The 21,167-nt window shown below is 34.6% G+C and overlaps 4 protein-coding genes across 6 annotated transcripts; 3 read left to right on the top strand and 1 right to left on the bottom strand.

Annotated features, from left to right (window-relative positions):
- Window positions 1-887: 887 nt before the first annotated feature.
- Window positions 888-2,460, top strand: LOC107619374 (high mobility group B protein 7). Its single transcript, XM_016321646.3, has 6 exons — window positions 888-1,242; window positions 1,353-1,398; window positions 1,502-1,615; window positions 1,702-1,759; window positions 1,867-1,911; window positions 1,993-2,460. The coding sequence occupies exons 1-6, from the start codon at window positions 1,050-1,052 to the stop codon at window positions 2,182-2,184; spliced, it is 648 nt and encodes a 215-aa protein (XP_016177132.1). The 5' UTR covers window positions 888-1,049; the 3' UTR covers window positions 2,185-2,460.
- A 257-nt stretch (window positions 2,461-2,717) lies between these two features.
- LOC107619373 (high mobility group B protein 7-like) lies at window positions 2,718-4,301 on the top strand. The gene is made up of 6 exons (XM_016321644.3): window positions 2,718-2,999; window positions 3,132-3,177; window positions 3,264-3,377; window positions 3,466-3,523; window positions 3,626-3,670; window positions 3,752-4,301. Exons 1-6 carry the CDS (start codon window positions 2,768-2,770, stop codon window positions 4,091-4,093), a joined length of 837 nt encoding a protein of 278 aa, XP_016177130.1. The 5' UTR covers window positions 2,718-2,767; the 3' UTR covers window positions 4,094-4,301.
- Window positions 4,302-5,568: 1,267 nt separating this feature from the next.
- On the bottom strand, window positions 5,569-8,952 carry LOC107618915 (Leucine-rich repeat (LRR) family protein). Of its 3 annotated transcripts, none has more exons than XM_016321095.3 (2): window positions 8,712-8,952; window positions 5,569-7,608 (listed from the first exon to the last, which is right to left on the bottom strand). In XM_016321095.3, exon 2 carries the CDS (start codon window positions 7,564-7,566, stop codon window positions 5,764-5,766), a length of 1,803 nt encoding a protein of 600 aa, XP_016176581.1. In that variant the 5' UTR covers window positions 7,567-7,608; window positions 8,712-8,952; the 3' UTR covers window positions 5,569-5,763. The 3 variants fall into 3 exon arrangements, with proteins under 3 accessions (XP_016176581.1, XP_016176582.1, XP_020966589.1); XM_016321096.3 differs by lacking the exon at window positions 8,712-8,952 and adding an exon at window positions 7,692-7,820; XM_021110930.2 differs by lacking the exon at window positions 8,712-8,952 and adding an exon at window positions 7,717-7,820.
- A 4,092-nt stretch (window positions 8,953-13,044) lies between these two features.
- On the top strand, window positions 13,045-13,881 carry LOC148546871 (uncharacterized). Its single transcript, XM_088499409.1, has one exon. The coding sequence runs from the start codon at window positions 13,045-13,047 to the stop codon at window positions 13,879-13,881; it is 837 nt and encodes a 278-aa protein (XP_088355535.1).
- Window positions 13,882-21,167: the final 7,286 nt, after the last annotated feature.

Genomic DNA, 21,167 nt, shown 5'->3' with positions numbered 1-21,167 from the left:
ATTTCACATATTGTAATGATATCTAAATATAGGAAATGAAAGCAAGTAAAATATAATACAAAATTACAAATTACTCACTCCTTTAGTTGTAGCATACAAGTCCAAGCTAAAGCTTTCAAATAGAAAATGAAAAAAATATTTAATATAATGATAAAATTAATTATCTTTTAAATTTACACAAATGTATTCAATATTATATATTTGCTTTTTTTACTAAAACATTAAATTTATCATGCTATTGATAGAAATTAAAATGTAGAAAAAAATCACCAATTTTCCTCTAAAAAGACTATAAACAATATCATCTCATTCTAACAACATTTTTATTTAAAAAAATAAAAATAATTTAATCTAATATTTTCTTCTGAGTATCTTTTAATAAAGTTTCCTAACACAAGATAAAAATAAGTCTAAAAATAAACACCCTTACCTTATAGTCTCTGTTGCATATTCAAATCAGAGCATGTAATATCTATGGCGGGAAAGTAGAATTGGGTTACGGCTTCTTCTCCCCCCCCCCTTTTTTTTTTTTTTTGTCAGTAGTTTAGACAACCCCCAATTTTAAGTATACAATACACCCACACACTCTTCATATATTTTATCACATTTTTTCTCAATTGCATTCTCTAGGGTTTGAACCCTAGACCTTGAGGTAAGGAGGTTTCCCCCTTTTTTTGATTTGGTGTTGGTTCGGTTGGTTAGACAAGGCCCAATATAAAATGGGTCAATCGGATAATAGGCCCAAAATAGCTTTTCACATTTCGAAATATGTTGACCGGTACCGTATATCTAATTTGATGAAATGAAGGGTGGATTAGAGGGACACGTCATCGATCCGCGGCATCCCCCAATAAGCGAAATGCAAAGCGCGGGTTTTAGCGCCAAAAAAACCAAAATGCAAATGTTACTAATAATTTGCCTTTCCCCCTCTGATTTCATTTCGTAGTTTTCGTAGTTTCATTCCGTCCCTAATAAATAGAATTTTCCCATTGTGTCGTGGACAAAGAAGAAAGGAGAAAGCAGTAACAAGTGAAAGAGAAGAAAGTGAAATGGCGAAGGGAAACAACACATCGCAAGGGAGGAAGAGAGTGGACGCCGTTGATTCTCGATCTGCATCGGTTCTTGTTCGCGCCAAGGATGGTAGCGCTTTCGCCAAATGCGATGAGTGCAAGAAGGATGTTCCTGTTGCACTCATCAGCATGCATAGTTGCAGCCTCGAAGCCAAAATCAAAATGAATCTCGGTATCTTCCTCTCTACTGTTGATTTTCGGAGATTTAGTTCATGAATCGTTCTAATTTTCGAGTTTCTCTGTTTTAGATCTAATTGTTGTTGTTTTTTTATGGTTAATTAGAGGCACAAGTTGTGGAACAGGCTTCTGAAGCTAAGAAACCAGAGAGGTGATTGAATATTATATGTATATATTTTCCCTCTTTTTGCTTCGTGAGGTCGTTAATTTATTTATGTTTGAGATTAGTTTTCTGATTTGAAAATTTGTTGCAGGAAGAAGCCAAAATCTAATGAACCAAAGGCTAAAAGAGCCAAAGTTGAGAAGACGAAGAAGGTGAAAGATCCAAATGCGCCAAAGCGTCCTCCCACAGCTTTCTTTCTCTTCATGTAAGGATTCTAATTCTTGATGTGTAGTGTTCATCTTGTCAATTCTATTTAATTTTCCTTAATTATTAGTATTGTATCTGTTGTAGGGATGATTTTAGAAAATCTTTTAAGGAGGCAAATCCTGATTCAAAGGATGTTAAGAGGGTAAGTGAAAGTGTGAATCTCACCAACTACTTTATCCTGATTTCTTTTTTAATTTTAATTAATTGAAGCTCTGATTGATTTTATGTTTGTTGGGGAAATAAATATAGGTTAGCAAAGAGGCTGGTGAGAAATGGAGGTCCATGACTGATGAAGTAAGTATATAAAGCTTATCTTTCTATTATGATGTGTTTGTCAATGTGATATTGATTCAAGTGTGTTGATGTGTGATTCAGGAGAAGAAGCCTTATTCCGATAAAGTTGTTGAGCTTAAAGCAGAATACGAGAAGGCTATGAAAAGTTATAATGCTGCTGAAGCAGAAGGGGAGGAGGGAGAAGGAGAAGGAGAGCATGAAGAGGGGGCTGATGAAAAATCTGATAAGGAAGACGCTGCTGGCGAAGACGAAGAGTTGACTGATGAAGAGTAAAGTCAACTGATTGCTATGCACAAGAGCTTAATTGTTTCTAGTGTAGTGTTGTAAATTTTTGGACGCATTTTATTCGGGGTTTCATCATTTAGGTGTTAATACTGTTCAGATGCCTTTCAAGTCGCACTGCAACATCTTTTTGTATTGTCGTCTTGGATTATTCTTCTATGGCACTTGGCTAATACTTATTTCATGGTTATCTCCAACAGATGTGTTTGATTAGTGATTATTTTATGATCTTCTGTCTATTACGGGGAGGAAACCAGAATTATGTTATCGGCTCTCTCTCTCTCTCTCTCTCTCTCTTGTTTTTTTTTTTTTTTCCTTAATTTTAATTTTTCGTTAACCGATCTAATTAGCCGATTAAAACATGTGTGTTCGACGGTTTAGAACAAGGCCCAATATAAAATGAAGGGTCGATGAGAGGGACACGTCATCCATCCGCGGCATCCCACAATGGGCGAAATGCAAAGCGCGGTTTTTGGCGCTAAAAAGCCAAAGTATAAAAATGGTAATAATTTGCTTTTCCCTCTGATTTCATTTCATATTCTCGTTCCATCACTAACAAAAAGAAAATTTCGCCATGAAACCACGAACCAGTGAAAGTGAAGAAGAAAGTGGAAAATTGGGAGAGGGAAGCAGCACATCGCAGGGGCAGAGAGTCGACGCAGTTGAATCTCGATCCTCGTCGGTTATTGTTCGCGGCAGCGATGGCAGCGGTTTCGTCAAATGCCCAGATTGCGGCAAGGACGTTCCTGCTCTACTTATCAGCATGCATGGTTGCAGCGACGAAGCCAAAACTAAAATGAATCTCGGTATCCTCCTCTCTATCTATATCTCGTTGATTTTTCCGAGTTTCTCGTTCAAGAATCGTTCTAATTTTCGAGTTTCTGTTTTAAGTTTAATTGTTTTTTTTTTCTTTTCCTTTTTTGTGTGTGTTTATTTAGAGACACAACTTGTGGAACGGCCTTATGAAGCTAAGAGACCAGTGAGGTGATTGATTATATATGTATATATTTTCAATTTTTGTTTTGTGCAAGTGTTTGAGATTGGTCTTCTGATTTGAAAAATTGTTGCAGGAAGAATCCAAGATTTATTGTACCAAAGGCTAAAAGGGCCAAAGTTGAGAAGACGAAGAAGGTGAAAGATACAGACGTGCCAAAGAAGCCTCCATCATCCTTCTTTCTCTTCATGTAAAGATTCTAATTCTTGGTCTTTGGTGTTCATCTTCTTGCTACTTTTACTTAATTCTCCTTACTTAGTAGTATTGTTATGTTGTAGGGATGATTTTAGGGAATCTTTTAAGGAGGCGAACCCTGATTCAAAGGATGATAACAGGGTAAGTGGAGGTGTGAAGCTCACCAAGTACCCTATTTTGATTTTGTTAATTTAAATTAGTTGAAGTTCTGATTGGTTTTATTTTTGTTGGGGAAAAATATAGGTTCGTAAAGAGGCTCGTGACAAATGGAGGTCCATGACTGATGAAGTAAGTATACAAAGTTTATCTTTTTCTTATAATGTGTTTGGTGACTTGATTTTGACTCAAGTGTCTTGATGTGTGGTTCAGGAGAAGAAGCCTTATTCTGATAAATTTGCTGAACTTAAAGTGGAATATGAGAAGGCTATGGAAATTTACAATGCTGCTAAAGCAGGAGAAGAGGGAGAAGGTGAAGGAGAGCATGAAGAGGGGGCTGATGAACAATCTGATAAAAAAGCAGCTGCTGCAGGTGAAGAGGGAGAAGGTGAAGGAGAGCATGAAGAGGGGGCTGATGAACAATCTGATAAAGAAGAAGCTGCTGCAGGTGAAGAGGGAGAAGGTGAAGGAGAGCATGAAGAGGGGGCTGATGAACAATCTGATAAAGAAGAAGCTGCTGCAGGTGAAGAGGAGGAGCTGACTGATGAGGATTAAACTGGTTGCTATGCACAAGAGCTTCCTAACTGTTACTAGTGTAGTGTTGTAAATTCTTGCATGCACTTTACTTGGGGTTTTATCATTTAGGTCTTAAACTGTTAATACTGTTCAAGTGCCTTTGAAGTTGCACTGCAACATCTTTCTGTATTGTCATCTTGGAATATTCTTCAATGGCACTTGGTTAATACCTATTTCATTGTTCTCCCCAACAGATCTGTTTGAATATGTCTCAAGTTACTAGTGTGATATTCTTTCTATGGCTCTAGCAATTGATGAAGGTTGCTTTGTGCGTTACTGTCAGTAGTACTATTGGATGGAAATGCGACACATAATGTTCACATAAATTGGCATACATCAACTTTATAGACACCAATCAACTTTCTATGCTAAAACATCCTTGATCTGGGAGCAACATTGTGTAGTTATGAAATGTTACTTTAGGTGGGGTAACTTCCAGCTGTTTAAGAATATTGATTATCCTATCATTTGTGACGTTCCTATTTTGTGTGTTCCTTCCTTGAATATAGTTCTGTTTTTGGGTCACGTGAGAGTGATGGCTCAGTTCCACACATGTGCCATTCTTTTGATGTTTATAACTAATCGGTTGCATACTTCATTTTTTTTGAAAAATTCTGAACTCAGAATGTAATGAATAATGAAAGATGCTGCCATGTCTTATTAAATAGTATTTAGTTTAAAATGAACTTAAGTATTTTCATGACTTTAAGAAGTGTTTGATGTGGTTGTAGTTCGGAATAAAAAATTGTAGGTTGAATTTGATTTTTTGCATGGTGGATAAGGTATCATCGAAATTGAACCATTTCTTGTTGCATGTCACAGTAAAGGACTAGTTTGGGGTTTGGTCAATGGTAGTTTCAAATTTTGGTTGGTTTTGACTTTTGACTTTGAAATTTCATTCTTTCCCCTGTTTCTGGATTTTGATTTCTGTCTCCAAAGGAGAAAAGAAAGGTGAGTTTCTCTTCCATTTTTCATTTTGCTTCTGAGTTTCCAATTTTGTTTCTGCAAAAGTTTCCTAAAGCATATGTATATATCACACAAAAATTCATAAACCGGTTTTGTAGAATTGAATTTATTTGTGGAACTCAGCAATCAGAATCTTGGTCTATTACACAACTATGCTTGACTTCGACCAAAAACTAAAAATTCTGGTGTCAATTTTCTAGGCTGCTTTCCATTTCAATTGAAAACACTGCCTTTTCAGTTTTTATTTAGCTACATAAAACATCTTTGGTTCTAGGAACAATGTTGTGTAGTTATGAAATATTACATCAGATGAAGTAACTTTCATCCGTTTAAGAATATTGATTCATTGCTTGTAACGTTTCTATTATGTGTGTTGGTGCCTTGAATATAGTTTTTCTGGTTATGTGAGAGCAATGTATAAGTTCCACACATGTGCCGATTTTGATGCTTTCTACTCTCTGTTTGGACAATTCGGAACTCGAATCTAATTAACAATGAAAGATTTTGGCATGTCTTATTATAAATATAAATAGTATTGAATTTAAAATGAACTTAAGGATTCCGGTCAACCGTAGAAATAGTAAAGAAAGAATGAAATGTGGTGGTGCCTATTCTATATTGCTCATGTAACAGTGATCACAATTCATGAGCACTTGTACTAGCTTGATGATTTGGTCAGCATCTCACTGACCTATCTTCTTCTTCTGTAGGTTTCCCTTACATGGCTGTAAAGGCTTGCCACACAAACAAGAATTGTGGGCATAAGCAACTGGTGGAAAGATATTGAATGGTCTTGTCTGTGGTATCTCTCCACATAGCCTGTTTGCCCTGAAGTTTGCATGCTTTAGATTACTGATCTGTGACAGGCTACTTGGAATTTGTCCTGTTAATCCATTTATGGATATGTCAAGCCATTGCAGTTTTACCAACTGACCTAAACCTGTAGGGATGCTTCCTGATATGTGATTCCTTGAAATATCCAATCTCTCTAGTTCCATCAAATTTGAGATTGAAACTGGCAATGAACCTGATATCTGGTTGCACCCCAAGTTTAGCACCTTCAAGCTTGATCCTTCAATGAATTCCGGAATGCGACCTGAAATGAAATTGTTTGATACATCTATAACCTCCAAAGAACTTGTTGTCCTGTTATTTAGGATTGTGGATAGTGAACCCACTAGCTGATTTCCATGCAAGTCTATGGAAGATAACCCTTCTGGCGCTTTCATCTGAGAAATGTCGAACTTCAATTGGTTGTTTGAGAGCTTAACCATTTGTAAGCTAGACATGTTTGTGAAGAAATTTGAAATGCCACCAACTAGGTAATTGTCTGATAGGTCTATGGAGTTCAAAGAGTCAGGTCTATTGAAATGTGGGAGAGGTCCCTTCAATTTACACCCTGCTAAATGGACATCTTTGAGCTGCTTGGTTCTGATCCAATCAGGAATACTTCCAAGGCTGAGATTATTGTAAGATAGGTCTATGGACAAAAGGGAAGGGATTCCCTTAGGAGGGATAGCTGGTAAGGGATCAGATAGGCCATTTCTTGATACATTAAGGTACCAAATGTTCTGCAATCTTGATATGGATAGCGGAACATGTCCTGTGAGCTGGTTACTGCTGAGCTGAAGAGTTGTTAAGGATTTCAGGCTTCCAAATTGGTCTGGAATGATCCCTGTGAGCTTGTTAAAGCTCAAGGACAAATCTAAAAGATTGACAAGGCTGAACAAGGACAATGGAATTCTTCCTGCTAGTTGGTTATTGGACAGGTCTATATAAGTCAAGTTTTTGAACTCACCTATACAATCCGGGATAGACCCGGATAGCAAATTGTAGCTAAGATCAATGTATTGCATGTTCCTAAGGGGTTTGAAACTCAAGGGTATAGGACCTGACAAGAGATTTCTTGCCAAATTGATCTGGACAAGGTTTCTCAGACTCCCTAGTGTTGGAGGGATTTGCCCCTTGAGATGGTTTCCACTAAGTGAAAGTGTCTGCAGCAATGATAAACGGCCTAAACTGGGAGGAATGTAACCTCCAAGAGAATTGTCTTCGAGAACTAGCTGCGTAAGGCGGGTTAAATTCGATAAGCTAGGAGGAATTGGTCCAGTAATATGCTTCATTCCACTGATAATCAATACCTCTAGAAAGTGCAAATTGCCTAATGAAGGAGACAGAGTTCCCTTCATGAATGTGTCACTATCTCTTTCAGGCCTCTGTATTTGCAGCACATTGACTCGCCCCGTCGAAGGATTGCATTGAACTCCTTCCCAACCGCCGTCACAGCAGTCTTTTCCAGTCCATGAAGACAGTGTCTCTGTTGTGTCCTGCAGTATCCCTGCTTTGAATCTGAGCAGAGAAGCTCTATCTTCTTCTGAACAGATTGGAGCCTGTGATGGTGAAGCTTCCTCTGCAGCAATTTTTGAGAACTGGCTGAGGATTGAAAGTATGAGAACAAGGTTCAGACCCCATATCCAAAATCGCATTTTGTAACTTGGGAACTTGATTGATCTGATCTCAGTTGGTGCCTGAAAAAATAAAAAAGTTTCAGTTATGAAAAGAATACTAATAAATATATATTTAGTAAGAGAAAGTAAAGTAAAAAAAGTACCAGTTTCTATTACTATTATTATTACACTTAGAGAAGAAGGTATAATGATGAGAGTGATGGGGAAAGATGAGTAAGTGTGACTCAGTTATAATGTTGTTCCAGATCTGCATGCATCATTGAGCAGTCTCTTATTTATAGTATTGTTATTGTTATTATAGTTACATATTAATCAAAGTATATGAAATAGAAATAAGAGGCAATTCTAGGATGGAGCCTTGTATGAGATAAAGAAATTCACATGGAAATTTGTGACCGTTTGATGAATCACGGGGATCTCTGCAGTATTTGAACGTTGGAGCGCACCATATTCAAAATTCTTACCTCACATCACATTCTATGCCAAATTGCCAATTACCAAATTCACCTTATTGAATTCAGCTTCTTTATATAAAATAAAATAAAATTGAATTCAACTTCTTCTTCTGGTTATGTTTTTCTTCCACATGTTTCATGCTTACATAATATATACACACTTTTATTATACGGACCATCATTTTTCTCTGTCTGCCATGCAGAATATAAAACACCTTTTAACACGAACCATGAATAAAAAACACATTTTATTATTATCGTTATTATTTATGGGGAAAAAAAAATAGAGTTTAGCATCTCATTTACCAATTTCTCTAAAAAAAAAGAGAGAGAGGGAAGAGAAGTGGAGCATTAAAATAAGCACACCAAACTTGGAGCCCATTAAAATGGTATTAACAGAACCAAAAACAACACCTGTGTTTTGTATGATTGAATCCTTGAAGGTTTGTTGGTCAAAATTTGTTTGCTTTGTGTACTATGTGATGAGTAGAAGGTGTTGTAAGATATTAATTAATGTAATGTAATGATTCTGTTTTGGAGAAGAAGGATTTGGGAATCCAATCATTTATATTTTGATAGTTAAGAGTGATGAATCATTATATTGTGCAATGATTCTTGAAGCAAAATATTAAGAAAGAAGAAAATAAATAATAAATAAAATGGAAGCAAGATTACACAAGAACGTTAGAAGGAAATAGCACAACCTACCTTGTTTCACTTGTAATGGATCTTTATAGTAGTGTTTTGTTTCTTCACACATTCACTTCATTTCCTTTCTTCTCTTTGTTTCTTCAACTTAGTACTCTTACATCCCTCTACTTATTTCCACCCCTTCAACTTCAACAACCCTTTTGATATTTTAAAGCAAAAGAAAGAATGATGAGGGTGATTGAAAACAGGAATGGCAAAAAGGGTTTAAAGTATGGTTATTGTCCTCCTTGTCCTTGTCATCATTTTCCTTTTTTTTTTCCCCTCTTATTTGTAGTGAGAAGTTGAGAATCATTTACTTGGTTCAGAAGGAGGGAAAACCTGCTTAAAAATTCATTTGAAATTCTAACTAAATATTAGACTTTAAAAAAATAAGGTAACTACTATACTTCCATATAAATATGGGAGTAGAATATGTCACTATAAAAAAGATTTAGTATTGACTATAATACAATGACAAATTAACAAAACGTCCATGAATAAGAAAGTGATACGAATTATATTTTCTGTTCAACATTTATTTTTAAACATTATGATATATAATTTCTTAAATTAAAATGCTATTATCATTAAATTATTCATAATTATAAATTAGTTATTATATTATTTATCTTATTAAAATTAAATAATAATAATATTTTTGTCTAAATATGACCAGCAGGCAATAAGAATTAAGATATAATTTTGCTCATTAGAAGTTGATATATATTGCACCTTTTATGAGGCAGAATATTTTCAAAAAATATAATTTGATTTGTTCTAAATTTAGACATAATCTTATTAAAATGGTTTAATTATTCTGTTGGTCCTATAATTTTACCAAATTTTTAATTAGGTCCCTATACTTTTTTTTTTCTTTCAATTGGATTCCTACACTGCTTTAATTTTATAATTAAGTCCTTCCTAGTGTAAAAACCTCAAACACTTCTTAGGTTCACCACCCATACTGCAAAAGCCTCAACAAAGTAAACCCCTTTGCTTATTCTTTTCAATTTCAACTAACACGGTTAGTTCCGTGCTTGTTATAGAAATAGGAAAAGAGCAGCACCGAGTATATTTTGTGAGCAAAGTGTTGCAAAATGCTGAAACAAGATACCCGACGATTGAAAAACTAGCATTCCTTAATAATCACATCTCGGCGCTTCCGACACTATTTTCAAACGCACCAAATAATAGTTCGGACCGGTCAACCCCTGCGCCAAGTCCTATTAAAACCAGACCTAGCAGGACGCCTCACAAAATGGTCAATAGAACTTTCAGAGTTCGACATTACATACCAGTCACGAGGATCTTCTAAAACTCAAGCATTGGCCGATTTCATTTCGGAATTCACCAACATCGAAGAAAAAGTCAAGGTATGGGAACTGTATGTAGAGGGAGCATCAAATGAAAGCAGATGTGGAGCAGGAATACTACTAAAGGACAACACCGGAGTGCACGCTGAACAGTCAATCAAATTCCTTTTTCAAACCACCAATAATCAAGCCGAATATGAAGCACTATTAGCAGGATTGAGACTAGCAAAGGAAATAGAAGTCAAAGGGTTGAAGGTATACTGTGATTCCCTACTCGTAGTACAGCAGGTAACTGGTAACTTTCAAGTCCGATATCCACTCTTAGAGAAATATTCGAATTCAGTAAAAAACATAATACAGAACTTCTAAGAGTTTGAAATATCACACATACCTAAGGAACAAAATTTTCGAGCAGATATTTTATCAAAATTAGCTACATATAGGGATGCTCATGCATAAGACAAATTAACTCATCTAATCATCTTACACTAACAGAATCTATTTTAGATGTGAAATCTATTCTAAGTATGTCACAGGAAGAAGATTGGCGAAACCCATTCATTCATTATCTAAGAACTGGAGAAGTACCTACAAATGAAAAGCCGAAGTCTTTCAGACACAAAGCGAGTTATTACACTATCATTGGAGATGACCTGTATAAATGAGGATTCTCCCGGCCACTCCTTAAATGCCTCGGCCAGCCCGAAGCTGAGGCAGCTATGGACGAAGTTCATGATGGCATTTGTGGCCACCAAGCCGGAGGTCGAAGTTTGACTACGAAAATCTTACCCGCAAGATATTACTGGCCGACGTTGAGTAGGGACTGTAAAAAGAAAGTACGCAAGTGCGAGGCATGCCAGAAATGCTCACCCCTCATTCATAGCCCGGCCGAATTGTTGCACACTTCGGATGTCAGCTGGCCCTTTCACAAATGGGGGATGGATATCCTCGGCCCTTTTCTAATATCACCAGGACAGGTAAAGTGTCTATTAGTAGCCATTGATTACTTTACGAAATGGATAGAAGCATAGCCATTGGCAAAAATAACTTCTGATAAGGCACGAACGTTTATTTGGAAGTTTATCATTTGTAGAAACGGTTTACCTAAAGAAATTATTTCTGATAATGTTAGGCAATTTATCGAAAGAAAAATCGCTTTATTCCTAGCTGACCTCCACATTAAACACCATTTCTCCTTTGTCGAGCACCCACAAAGTAACAGGCTCGCAGAGGCGGCTAACAAAGTTATATTGCAGACTCTAAAGAAAAAGTTAACAGATGCCAAGGGACATTGGGCCGAGTTTATACCGGAAATATTGTGGAGTTATAACACGACATCGCAATCCACAATAAAGGAGACCCCATTCCGACTAGTATACGGCGTCGACTGTATGATGCCAGTAGAAATCGGCCAGGGCTCAACTCGAACCGAATACTTCGACGAAAGCAGCAATACGGAGGCCAGACGCGCCGAGCTTGATACAATAGACGAAGAATGCTGCCTAACTGAACTGAGACAGAAATCCATGCAGCTGGCTATGCAGAGACAATATAATAAAAAAGTTAGACCGAGAACGCTGGGACAGGGAGACTTGGTCCTAAGACAACTTCGTCTCCAATCTTATACTTATTTTCATTAAGAGATCATTCACTGATTTGAGCGTCGGGGTCTTTTTTGCAGGTACCACGCTCGGGTTCAAGTTCGCAAGGGTGCTTCTCTTCTAGACTGAGACGCTGAGTTCCCAAGATATTTCGCGCACCAAATACCTCAAAGAAGAGTATCCCTGCCAGAACAGAAGGTATTTATAATTAAAAACTTAATTAAATCTTTGACCGCATGTATTTTAGTAAAAATATTATGTTAATTTTAACATTTTTAACATAAAAATGACGTAATTACAAAATTAAAAGCAATGTAAGAACCCAATTAAAAGAAAAAAAGTATAAAGACCTAATTAAAAATTTGGTAAAATTATAGAAACCAACAAAATAATTAAACCTATTAAAATTCTATCTTGGTTGTCATAAAAACAATATCTTTAAAAAAAGTATATGTGAACAAACTATTGCTTTAGATCTAATTTTAAAAGTTAAACCGTGACAAAAATAAATACCATAAAACATCTCAATATTTTAATTCATATATAAGAAACAGAGTAAAGTAAATATTCTTCCTTCTTCTTGAGCTTTCACTATTACTTCTTTTGTTACTTCAATAAAAAGAAGCAAAGAAATAAATTAGAATCGGTTGATTATTTTTATTTATTTAAAAAATTCCTATTGATTTGTAGACCAACATGCCATAACAAATAAAAAGTGATGTATATAGGAAGCTAAATATGTATGATAGAGAGTGAAACCTACGCATTACCTTTAGTAGGAAGTTGGAGTACTACAATTAACACCTGAGATTAATGCCAAGTAAAGTAGCTATCTATATTCTATAATCTATCTTACAATAACTTCGATATTAAATTTAGCCCATATTTGTCACTCCGATTTTGGCGCATGATTTACAGGAGACCAGCTAAAAAGCATGGCTTCTAAAATACTCAAATATCAAATATCGAAATGAAACCCACATACTAACACTATATTATAATAATTAATTAATTAATTAATTAATGTAACATTAGCTAGAAGAACAATAATGCCGTTGTGATTGTGTACCATGTTGCCGTTGTTGAAGGGCCAGGCATGTAAAATATCATATCATATTGGAAAATTTTCAAATGTATATGGACACACGATAATTTTAACATTAATTTTAATTAATATATATTATATATATTTTTTATAATTAAAATCAACTATTAAAATTATTAAAACACCGATATATTTAATACATTTAAAATTCTTCCTATCATATTATACATATTGACAACTGTAAGTAGCAGTAATTCTTGAACCATATAATATATCACATCAAAGTGAATTATCTATTATTATTATTATTATTATTATTATTATTATTATTATTATATTTTGTAATTAAGTCTCTGTTGTGATAAAAAAAAAATTAGAATTAACAGAATATTATGTTAAACAAAATAGAATATTCAATTGAGTGTGGTTTTTGGGAAGATAACTGGGTTCAAGGTGGTACTCTGAAAGGAAGTCATCCGAGACTCTACTCTATTTCCAGTCAGCAAGGACTTGTCATCGGGGAGTGTGGTTTTTGGGATGGGCTTGATTGGATTTGGAATTTTCAATGGAGGAGGGCACTGTTCCAATGGGAGCTGGAGCTTGTCAATCAACTGCATGAGAGGTTAAGGCCAGTGAGGTTATCATCAGGTAGGGAGGACAATGTGGTGTGGAAGTTTGAAAATAAAGGTATTTTCTCTACTAGTTCTGTGATCCAGGCTATACAAGCGGAGACATTATCAGCTGAGATAACGAGTTATAGCTTCACAAGTTCCATTTGGAAAGGTTTCGTCCCTCCGAGAATTGAGCTCTTTGGGTGGTTTGTGCTAGTGGGTAGAGTTAACACCAAGGAGCGGCTGACTAAACTAGGAGTCAACATTCTGGGGGATAGTATGTGTGTACTGTGTACCAAGGAATTAGAATCTGTTGAGCATTTATTCCTTAGGTGTGAGGTAACATGGCAGGTGTGGTGCAAGTGGCTGAGGTTACTAGGAAGGGAGTGGGTGATTCCCGGAACTGTTAAAGAAATGTTTGAAAGTTGGCATGGAATGCATAATAGACAACAGGGGAAGAAGATGTGGATGTCAGTGTTCTTTGCAGTGATTTGGAACATCTGGTTGGAACGGAATGCACGAATCTTCAAGAATGCAAGAGCAAGCCTGGAGGTCATACACACAAGGACGTTGATGAGCTACACGGAATGGAGTGGTGGTGATCCTGGGGGAGGATGAGAGTACTGGGGATCGTAGGGGTTGGTTTATTTGTTAGTAGCTGGTTATGTGTCTTCTTCTTTCTTTTATTTGCTCCACTTTAATGTGTTGAGCTTCCTTTGTTTCAAAAAAAAAAAATTCAATTGAGTGTTAGTCATATTTTATTTTATTTAATATAATATTCTGTTAATTCTAATATTTTTGTTACAACAAAAATTTAATTATAAAATCTGATATGATATAGGGATCAATTGAAAAAAAAAAGAATATAAAAATCTATTAAAATTTTTCTAAAACAACAATAATAATAATAATAATTATTATTATTATTATTATTATCGTGAAAGCAGCATATATAGATAATTGGATATTGACTTTTTCTAATGGTTAAGTATGTCCAGCTTGGAACCTTTACAGCAATATATAGAATTGTCGCTGTTATTCAATTAAATTACGACGAAGAATAAAATTGTGGCTATGGCTGGCTGGCTGGATCTGAAACATTATTATATGCTTCCACTTTGGCCTTCTAATATGGAATGTGTCATCAACTACTATTGCTTGCTTTTTCATCTTTTTCCCTAACACATAAAACTCTCTGCTTAAGTTATGCATCTAATTCTAATATTGCTTCTTAATAACAATTGTTTCTCCAAAATTACTCAAATGGAACAACTTACATTAATGACAACTAATTTTTCGAATCCTTTTGTTGGTTGCAAACTTTTTCTTTTACTTTCTAATTTTTTTATAAATTAACTAATGTTTGTTAATTTTTTGTGTTATACATCTTTTCATACTAACAAATAATTTTTTTTATATAAAAAAACAAAAGATACACCGTCAAAAAAAGAAGCTTAAGACAAAGTGATCCGTTTTCTCCTTTTTTATTTGTACTGGTTGTAGATATTTTACATAAAATGGTTGGTGAGTCAGTTAAGAACTGGCATATTTTACCTTTGGAGGTTGGGCGAGACAGTGTGGAGCTGTCACATCTTCAATTTGCTGATGAGAGGTATAGTATGACTTTGGTGAGATGGGAATTGGTACAAGCTCATAAGAAACTAGGTGAGTTGGGAGTTGGAGATGCTATGGTTCGTAACATTGCATTATTGTTTAAGTGGTGGTGGCGTTTTGTAAAGGAAGAGTGCCGTTGTGGAAGAAGGTGGTTTGTTCCTGTAATAATCTGAATTCGAATGAGTTACTGTCCATTCAAGTGCTACCTACTAGAGGAGACCCATGGAAGGATATATGCCAGGTATAAATTAAGGAACAACATATAAGGGATAAGATGATTACGGGTCTGTCCATGAAGATTGGTGATGGACGACAGACTTGGTTTTGGGAGGATGTATGGTTACGTTGTGGATCCTTGAAAGATCGGTTCTCCAAGCTCTTCTCTGTTTCAAACAAATAATGTGGTTCGGTTATTGGGGATTATGGGTTTTGGGATGGACTAGAGTGGATTTGGAACTTCTAATGGAGGCGAGAGCTTTTTTCAGTGGGAGTTGGATCTTTTGAGTTAGTTACATGAGACTTTGATATCTGTGAGACTAGTAAATAATAGAGAGGATAGAGTTGTGTGGAAATAAGATAAACTATGTATTTTTTTTTACTAACTCTTTTGTGCAGGTGCTACAGGAGGGAAGGCTATCAGAGGATGTAACCAGCTTCACTAAGACCATTTGGAAAGGTTTAGTTCCACAAAGAGTAGAGCTATTTACTTAGTTTATCTTGACAGACAGGGTGGATACTAAGGAAAGGCTAAGTCGGTTCGGGATTATTAGTCATTATAATAAGAGTTGTGTTTTATGTAACAAAGATGTTGAGTAGGTCCATCACTTGTTTCTTGGCTGTAATTTTGCTTGGCAGGTGTGGAGTGCATGAATATATGTGTTTGGCCGACTATGGTCTTTTCCAGGGTCGATGAATGACCATTTTCTAAGTTGGATAGAAGAGCCGCGTAGAAAAGAGGATCGAAAGCAGTGGTTGAGGTGCTTCTGTGCGATCATTTAGAACATTTGGATGAAAATAAATAGGATGATATTTTAGAATAAAAACAAAGGTATAGAAGAAATCATCAACATGACAATGCTTAGCTGCAACGAGTGGAGAGGTGTGAATCCCTTATGTTGTTGATAGTTATGCCGGAATTCCGGAAATGACATGCGGAGTTTTCTTTTGTTTTTATGTTACTTTTCTGTCTATTTGTTTTGGTTGTCCGATTCTATTTGTTCCACTTTAGTGTGTTGAACTCTTTTGTTTTTAAAAAAAATACATTGTCAAATATTTAATTATAAATATCCATAAAATAAGTTTTTTTTTTGTATAAAAAAATAATTTATTATATGCATAAAATAGTGTTTAAATTTTCAAATATTGCTACCTTATATCTAGTCACAAAAAAAAATATTGCTACCTTATTCAATTAGAAAAATATTCTTTAATTTTAGACAAATAAATGGCAAGAGAGGAGAGTGATTAAGAATGAAACGGCCAAATTGAGTGATTATTTGAAAGTAATTAAATGTAATTGCAAGTCAAATTTGACTAATTATCCAATGTGTGGATCCAATCCATTTGTTTGATTGGGGTACCGAGTGTGGAAAGTGGAAGTTGGTGGGAGTGTGGGACACTTATTTGAAATTGAAAACTAATATCTCTTGTTTCTGCTAATCACTGCTTAATCACAACTCTAATTCCACTTAAAAATTTATACGACTTTGAGTATAGCTGAGACCACCTTATTGATCATGATTAGAAGATTACAAACTTGAATAACAATTTGTCGTTAGTAGTAATAGTAATTCAAAAATTGACGGTGGAATATAATGGTATGCGATGATTGCGCCATGTGAGATTTGGATCCGATTTAGCAGACTTTTAAGCACAAGACTTTTTATGACATGGTCCCCAGGTTTCTTAGAAAGATAACGTTCTACTCCTAACTCCAAAATGCTGCCTCCTACTATCTAATTAATATTAGGTTAATATTTTTTATAGAAGCTATATAAAATTTAGGGTAAAGTATATTTTTTGTTTTTGAAATTTAAAAAAAAAATTAAAAATATTTTTAAATTTTATTTTGTTTCAATTTTGTTCTAAAAATTTTCGATTTGCATCAAATATATCCTTGACGGCTAATTTTTCAAAAAATTTAAGACCGATTCAACAACAATTTCATAAGAATAACTCTCAACACAAACAAATCAAACATAATTTTCATGCATTATTATTATATTAGTCTTAAATTTTTTAAAAATTTTAGTCGTAAAAATTATATTTGATACAAATCGAAAACTTTTGAAACAAAATTAAAATAAAATAAAATTTAGAGGTATTTTTAAAATTTTTACTAAATTTTAAGAATAAGAAATATATTTTACCCTAAAATTTAAGTTTTGAACTTTCGGGTAGGTAAAAAAAAAGTTTAAATGCATATTTGCTAAATCTTATTTTGTTTTTAAGTCTTGTTAATTGTTCTGACATTCAATTTCAAAATCTTTCTTGCCGTTGGTATTACAGCCATATAACTTTCTTTCAGTTAGATATTTTTTTTGGTCAAACCCGTTTGTAGTTTTTAGGTTTAGAAATTAGAAGTTTTTGAAATTTTGATTCGTTTCGTTTGTCTCCACACAATGTCCAAGAAAAAAATAAACAGGAAAATAAAACGGGTGGTGGTGTTTTATATGATTACTTTTTTTTTTGGTATTTATATTTTTTTTTGGTATTGTTTTATATGATTACTTACCTCAAGGCAGAGATGGAGTAATCTTAGATAGTAGTTGTTTTTTTTTTTTTCCTTTGGGGTATAGAATTAGATAATAGTTAATAGATAGTAGTATCTTAAAGCGGTTTATTTTTTTGGATATTGGATAAAAATTGGTGTAATCTTTTAATATTGGAAGCTATAGTGTTTTGTAAAATTATAGAAATTGTACAATTTTTAGAGAACAAATTGTCAGATCAATTTTTTTAATGTATAAAGACAATATACAAAAATTGCGTATTATCAGTGCAATATATATTATGCATATTGTGCTTGCATAGAACAGCACCAGCGCCCCAAAATACTGTAAAATCTCATTTTTTTTAACATTAACGTAAAATTCCATTTATTCTTCAATATTAAAATAAAAAATTCTCTTAAAGCGCTCTCTAGAATAAAAATACAAAGAAGTTGAGACTTTGTATAAACTATAATAGTTGAGACATGTTTTTCGTTTTTACTAGTGTGATAACCCGTGCAATGCACAGGGTTCACGAAATTTAAACCTTTTTAAAAGAAAAATACTAAGAATATAACTAAAATGTATTTTATAAAAATAGATATGTTGTATTAAATTTGGATAATTACAAAATTATCACTACACTAAAATAAAAAAAATAGAATACAACAATTATTTAATATGTCAATAAATGGTATAACATATTTTCAAAGATAATAAAAGATAATAAAATATAATAACAATTGTTAGACACTAAAAAAACAGAAAAAAGAAGTCCAACAGAGATGTAGTTTACTATTACGTATAATCTTAAAAACACATAACATCAAGATACCTATTGATAGCAAAACAAAATATATACAACATATATAAATTTGTTCATTAAACAAAAAATAAAATATGTCCAAGACAACTTAACATATAATTCAAAATATCCATCAAATAGAGTTATACATAGGAGGCCTAACGTCGCTGAATCGACAACTCTATCTGTCGGTTAGCTATCGAGCCGAGTTTCAAGGTAATGCTATCCCCCTTCTTTAAATTGTATACTCTACAACATTCATTCCACCCAACCCCAAACTTCCATTGTCCACCTCTTCCTCCACTTTTCAATAAGTGGAAAAAGAACACATTCTTCTCTACATTGGAATCTGGACCAGTGATCGTCTAAATCGAACCATCTTCATATACTTTAAGATACGCAGCAAATTTCGAAGCCAAATACTGCAACGAATAATTCATAGTTAAGATAAACATAATATTTTCATACACAATAAATAACAGATTTAGGAAGAACATTCAATAAGCTTGCAAGAAAAAAAAAAAAAAGAAACCACTCTTTTGAGATCAAGTTACCAATCTAGATTGACCCATATCCGAAGCTGTGATGATCTTTTCATAATAAACTTCTGGAGCATATCTAATTCAGGATATATGAATATGTTAGTTACCACGCTAAAAAATAGCAAGCTATCCCATGATATTAAAATCCAAAACACAAGGAAAAAAAAGTTACATATAGCATTACCTAGGATTAGACAATTCATTTGTCGCATTACTTTGTTCGTTGACCTCCAATGATAAACTGCTTCCACTAGACAAATCTATCGGATTATGCGAATTATCCCCTACCAGTGTCCCATCTTGATCATTGTTTTCATCACCATCCGATGAAAACTGATCATCAGATGGTTCAGACCCAGATAGAACAATCACATTAGCTGATGAGTCCTCATCAATCCTGGTAGACTTTATGTGGAACACTCTTGATACATTATCAAATGTCACTGGGTCTATTAACTCAAGAACATAGCAGTCAGGATCAAAGTGAACTTGAATGAGTTGGTTGTCCTTATTCCACAATGAAATAAAAAAATTCCAAAACCGACATACCTAAATTGAACAAATGCCCCTCTATCGATAAGATAGAAAGTTTTAATCTGTTCAAATGAGCAGTCAGTTATGAGCAACTGATCATTCTTTCTTATCACCTCCAGCACTAAACAATTATCTAGCTCGTCAATGACATAGAACATTGGCCCAAATCCTTCACCATGAGTAGAAACAAAAGTTGGGGGAAAAGCTCTCTCACCCTATATTCAAATTTTTTTCCAGAGTCAATTCATGTCTAACAAAAGATGCTAAAAATGCTTCAGATAATTTTACCTAATTATTTAGCAAAGAGAGGTATATATACCTTTAAATCTACCATTATTACCAACTAATCAACACAAGAGAACAATAATCACGTAAATAAACTGACATTATAATGAGCATCACAAAAATAGGTAACTAAGTAACTAACACATTGTTAAGATTTGGTTGAATTAGTCCCACATTGCTTAGGATAGCAAATGGAGTGGGTGGCCTAGGCTATAAATATGAGGCTAAGTTCTCCATATTTTTTGCACCAGTCAGAAACACTTAAAGCTTGTATCTGACTTTTCTTTTCCTCTATACTCTTTGATTAGAGAGTGTTGTGAGGTGTAGTTAAATATTTGCTTTGAGAGTGTGGGTGTAATGGGGTGCCGGTGTTAGAGAGAAAGAAGTCTATGTGTTGTAACAATTTTCACATAGTGATATTCTTTGGTTGTCATTTGACAACGGCCGTGGTTTTTTTCTCCAGTAATTGGGGTTTTTCACGTTAAATTCTTGTGTTGTGATTGTGTCTATTTTATTTCTCTGTGAAAGGTATTTTTTCAAGGGGGAATGGTGTATTATTCCCAACATGTGGTATCAGAGCCTGGTTCGGTGGGATTTATTCTTAGTAAGCTCTGTGATTGCAGCCTAGTCTGACCTTCCACATCAGAAAAGAATTTTGTCCTGTGGCTTGAGGTTGACCTTTGGTTGCTGTTGTTGTTGCTGGAAGGCAGTGTGACACTGTGAGAGTGCAATTTGGAAAGGTTCTGGCTAAGGAAAGACTTGGTATTTAAGTGTGTCCATTGTGACCCACCTCTCTTTTCTGGGGACCCTTCCTAGTGCACGGTCTACAGTTGAGTTATACTATTCCAGTATACGGTTGCAACAATGTCAGGATATTCAAGTGCTGTGAAGCTTGAAATAGAGAAATTTGATGGAAGAATCAATTTTGGCTTGTGGCAAATACAAGTCAAGGATGTGTTGATACAATCAAGTTTGCACAAGGCGTTGAAGGAGAAGATCTCTGGTATGAAGGATGAAGAATGGGAGGAACTAGATTTTAGAGCTGCAAGTGCTATTCGCTTGTGTTTGGCTAAGAATGTTCTTGCAAATGTGCAAGGAATGAAAACAGCCAAGGAACTTTGGGATAAACTCGAAGGGTTGTATCAGGCAAAGGGCATCTCAAATCGGTTGTTATTGAAGGAGCAGTTCCATAATCTACGCATGGATCACAATGTGAAAATCTCCGACCATCTTAGTGCTATCAATTGTATTGTCTCTGAATTAGAGGCAATTGGAGTGAAAATTGATGATGAAGATAAGGTACTGAGGCTTATATTGTCTCTTCCTTCTTCCTATGAGTATATCAAACCTGTTTTAATGTATGGGAAGGAAACTCTGAATTTTAAGAAGTTGCCAGTAAGCTCATTGCTTAAG

Source organism: Arachis ipaensis, chromosome B9 (genome assembly GCF_059453495.1).
Source record: "Arachis ipaensis isolate K30076 ecotype BB chromosome B9, ASM5945349v1, whole genome shotgun sequence".
Taxonomy (NCBI): Eukaryota; Viridiplantae; Streptophyta; class Magnoliopsida; order Fabales; family Fabaceae; genus Arachis; species Arachis ipaensis.
Note: the sequence above shows the minus strand (reverse complement) of the source record. Positions and strands in the feature narration are given on the sequence as shown.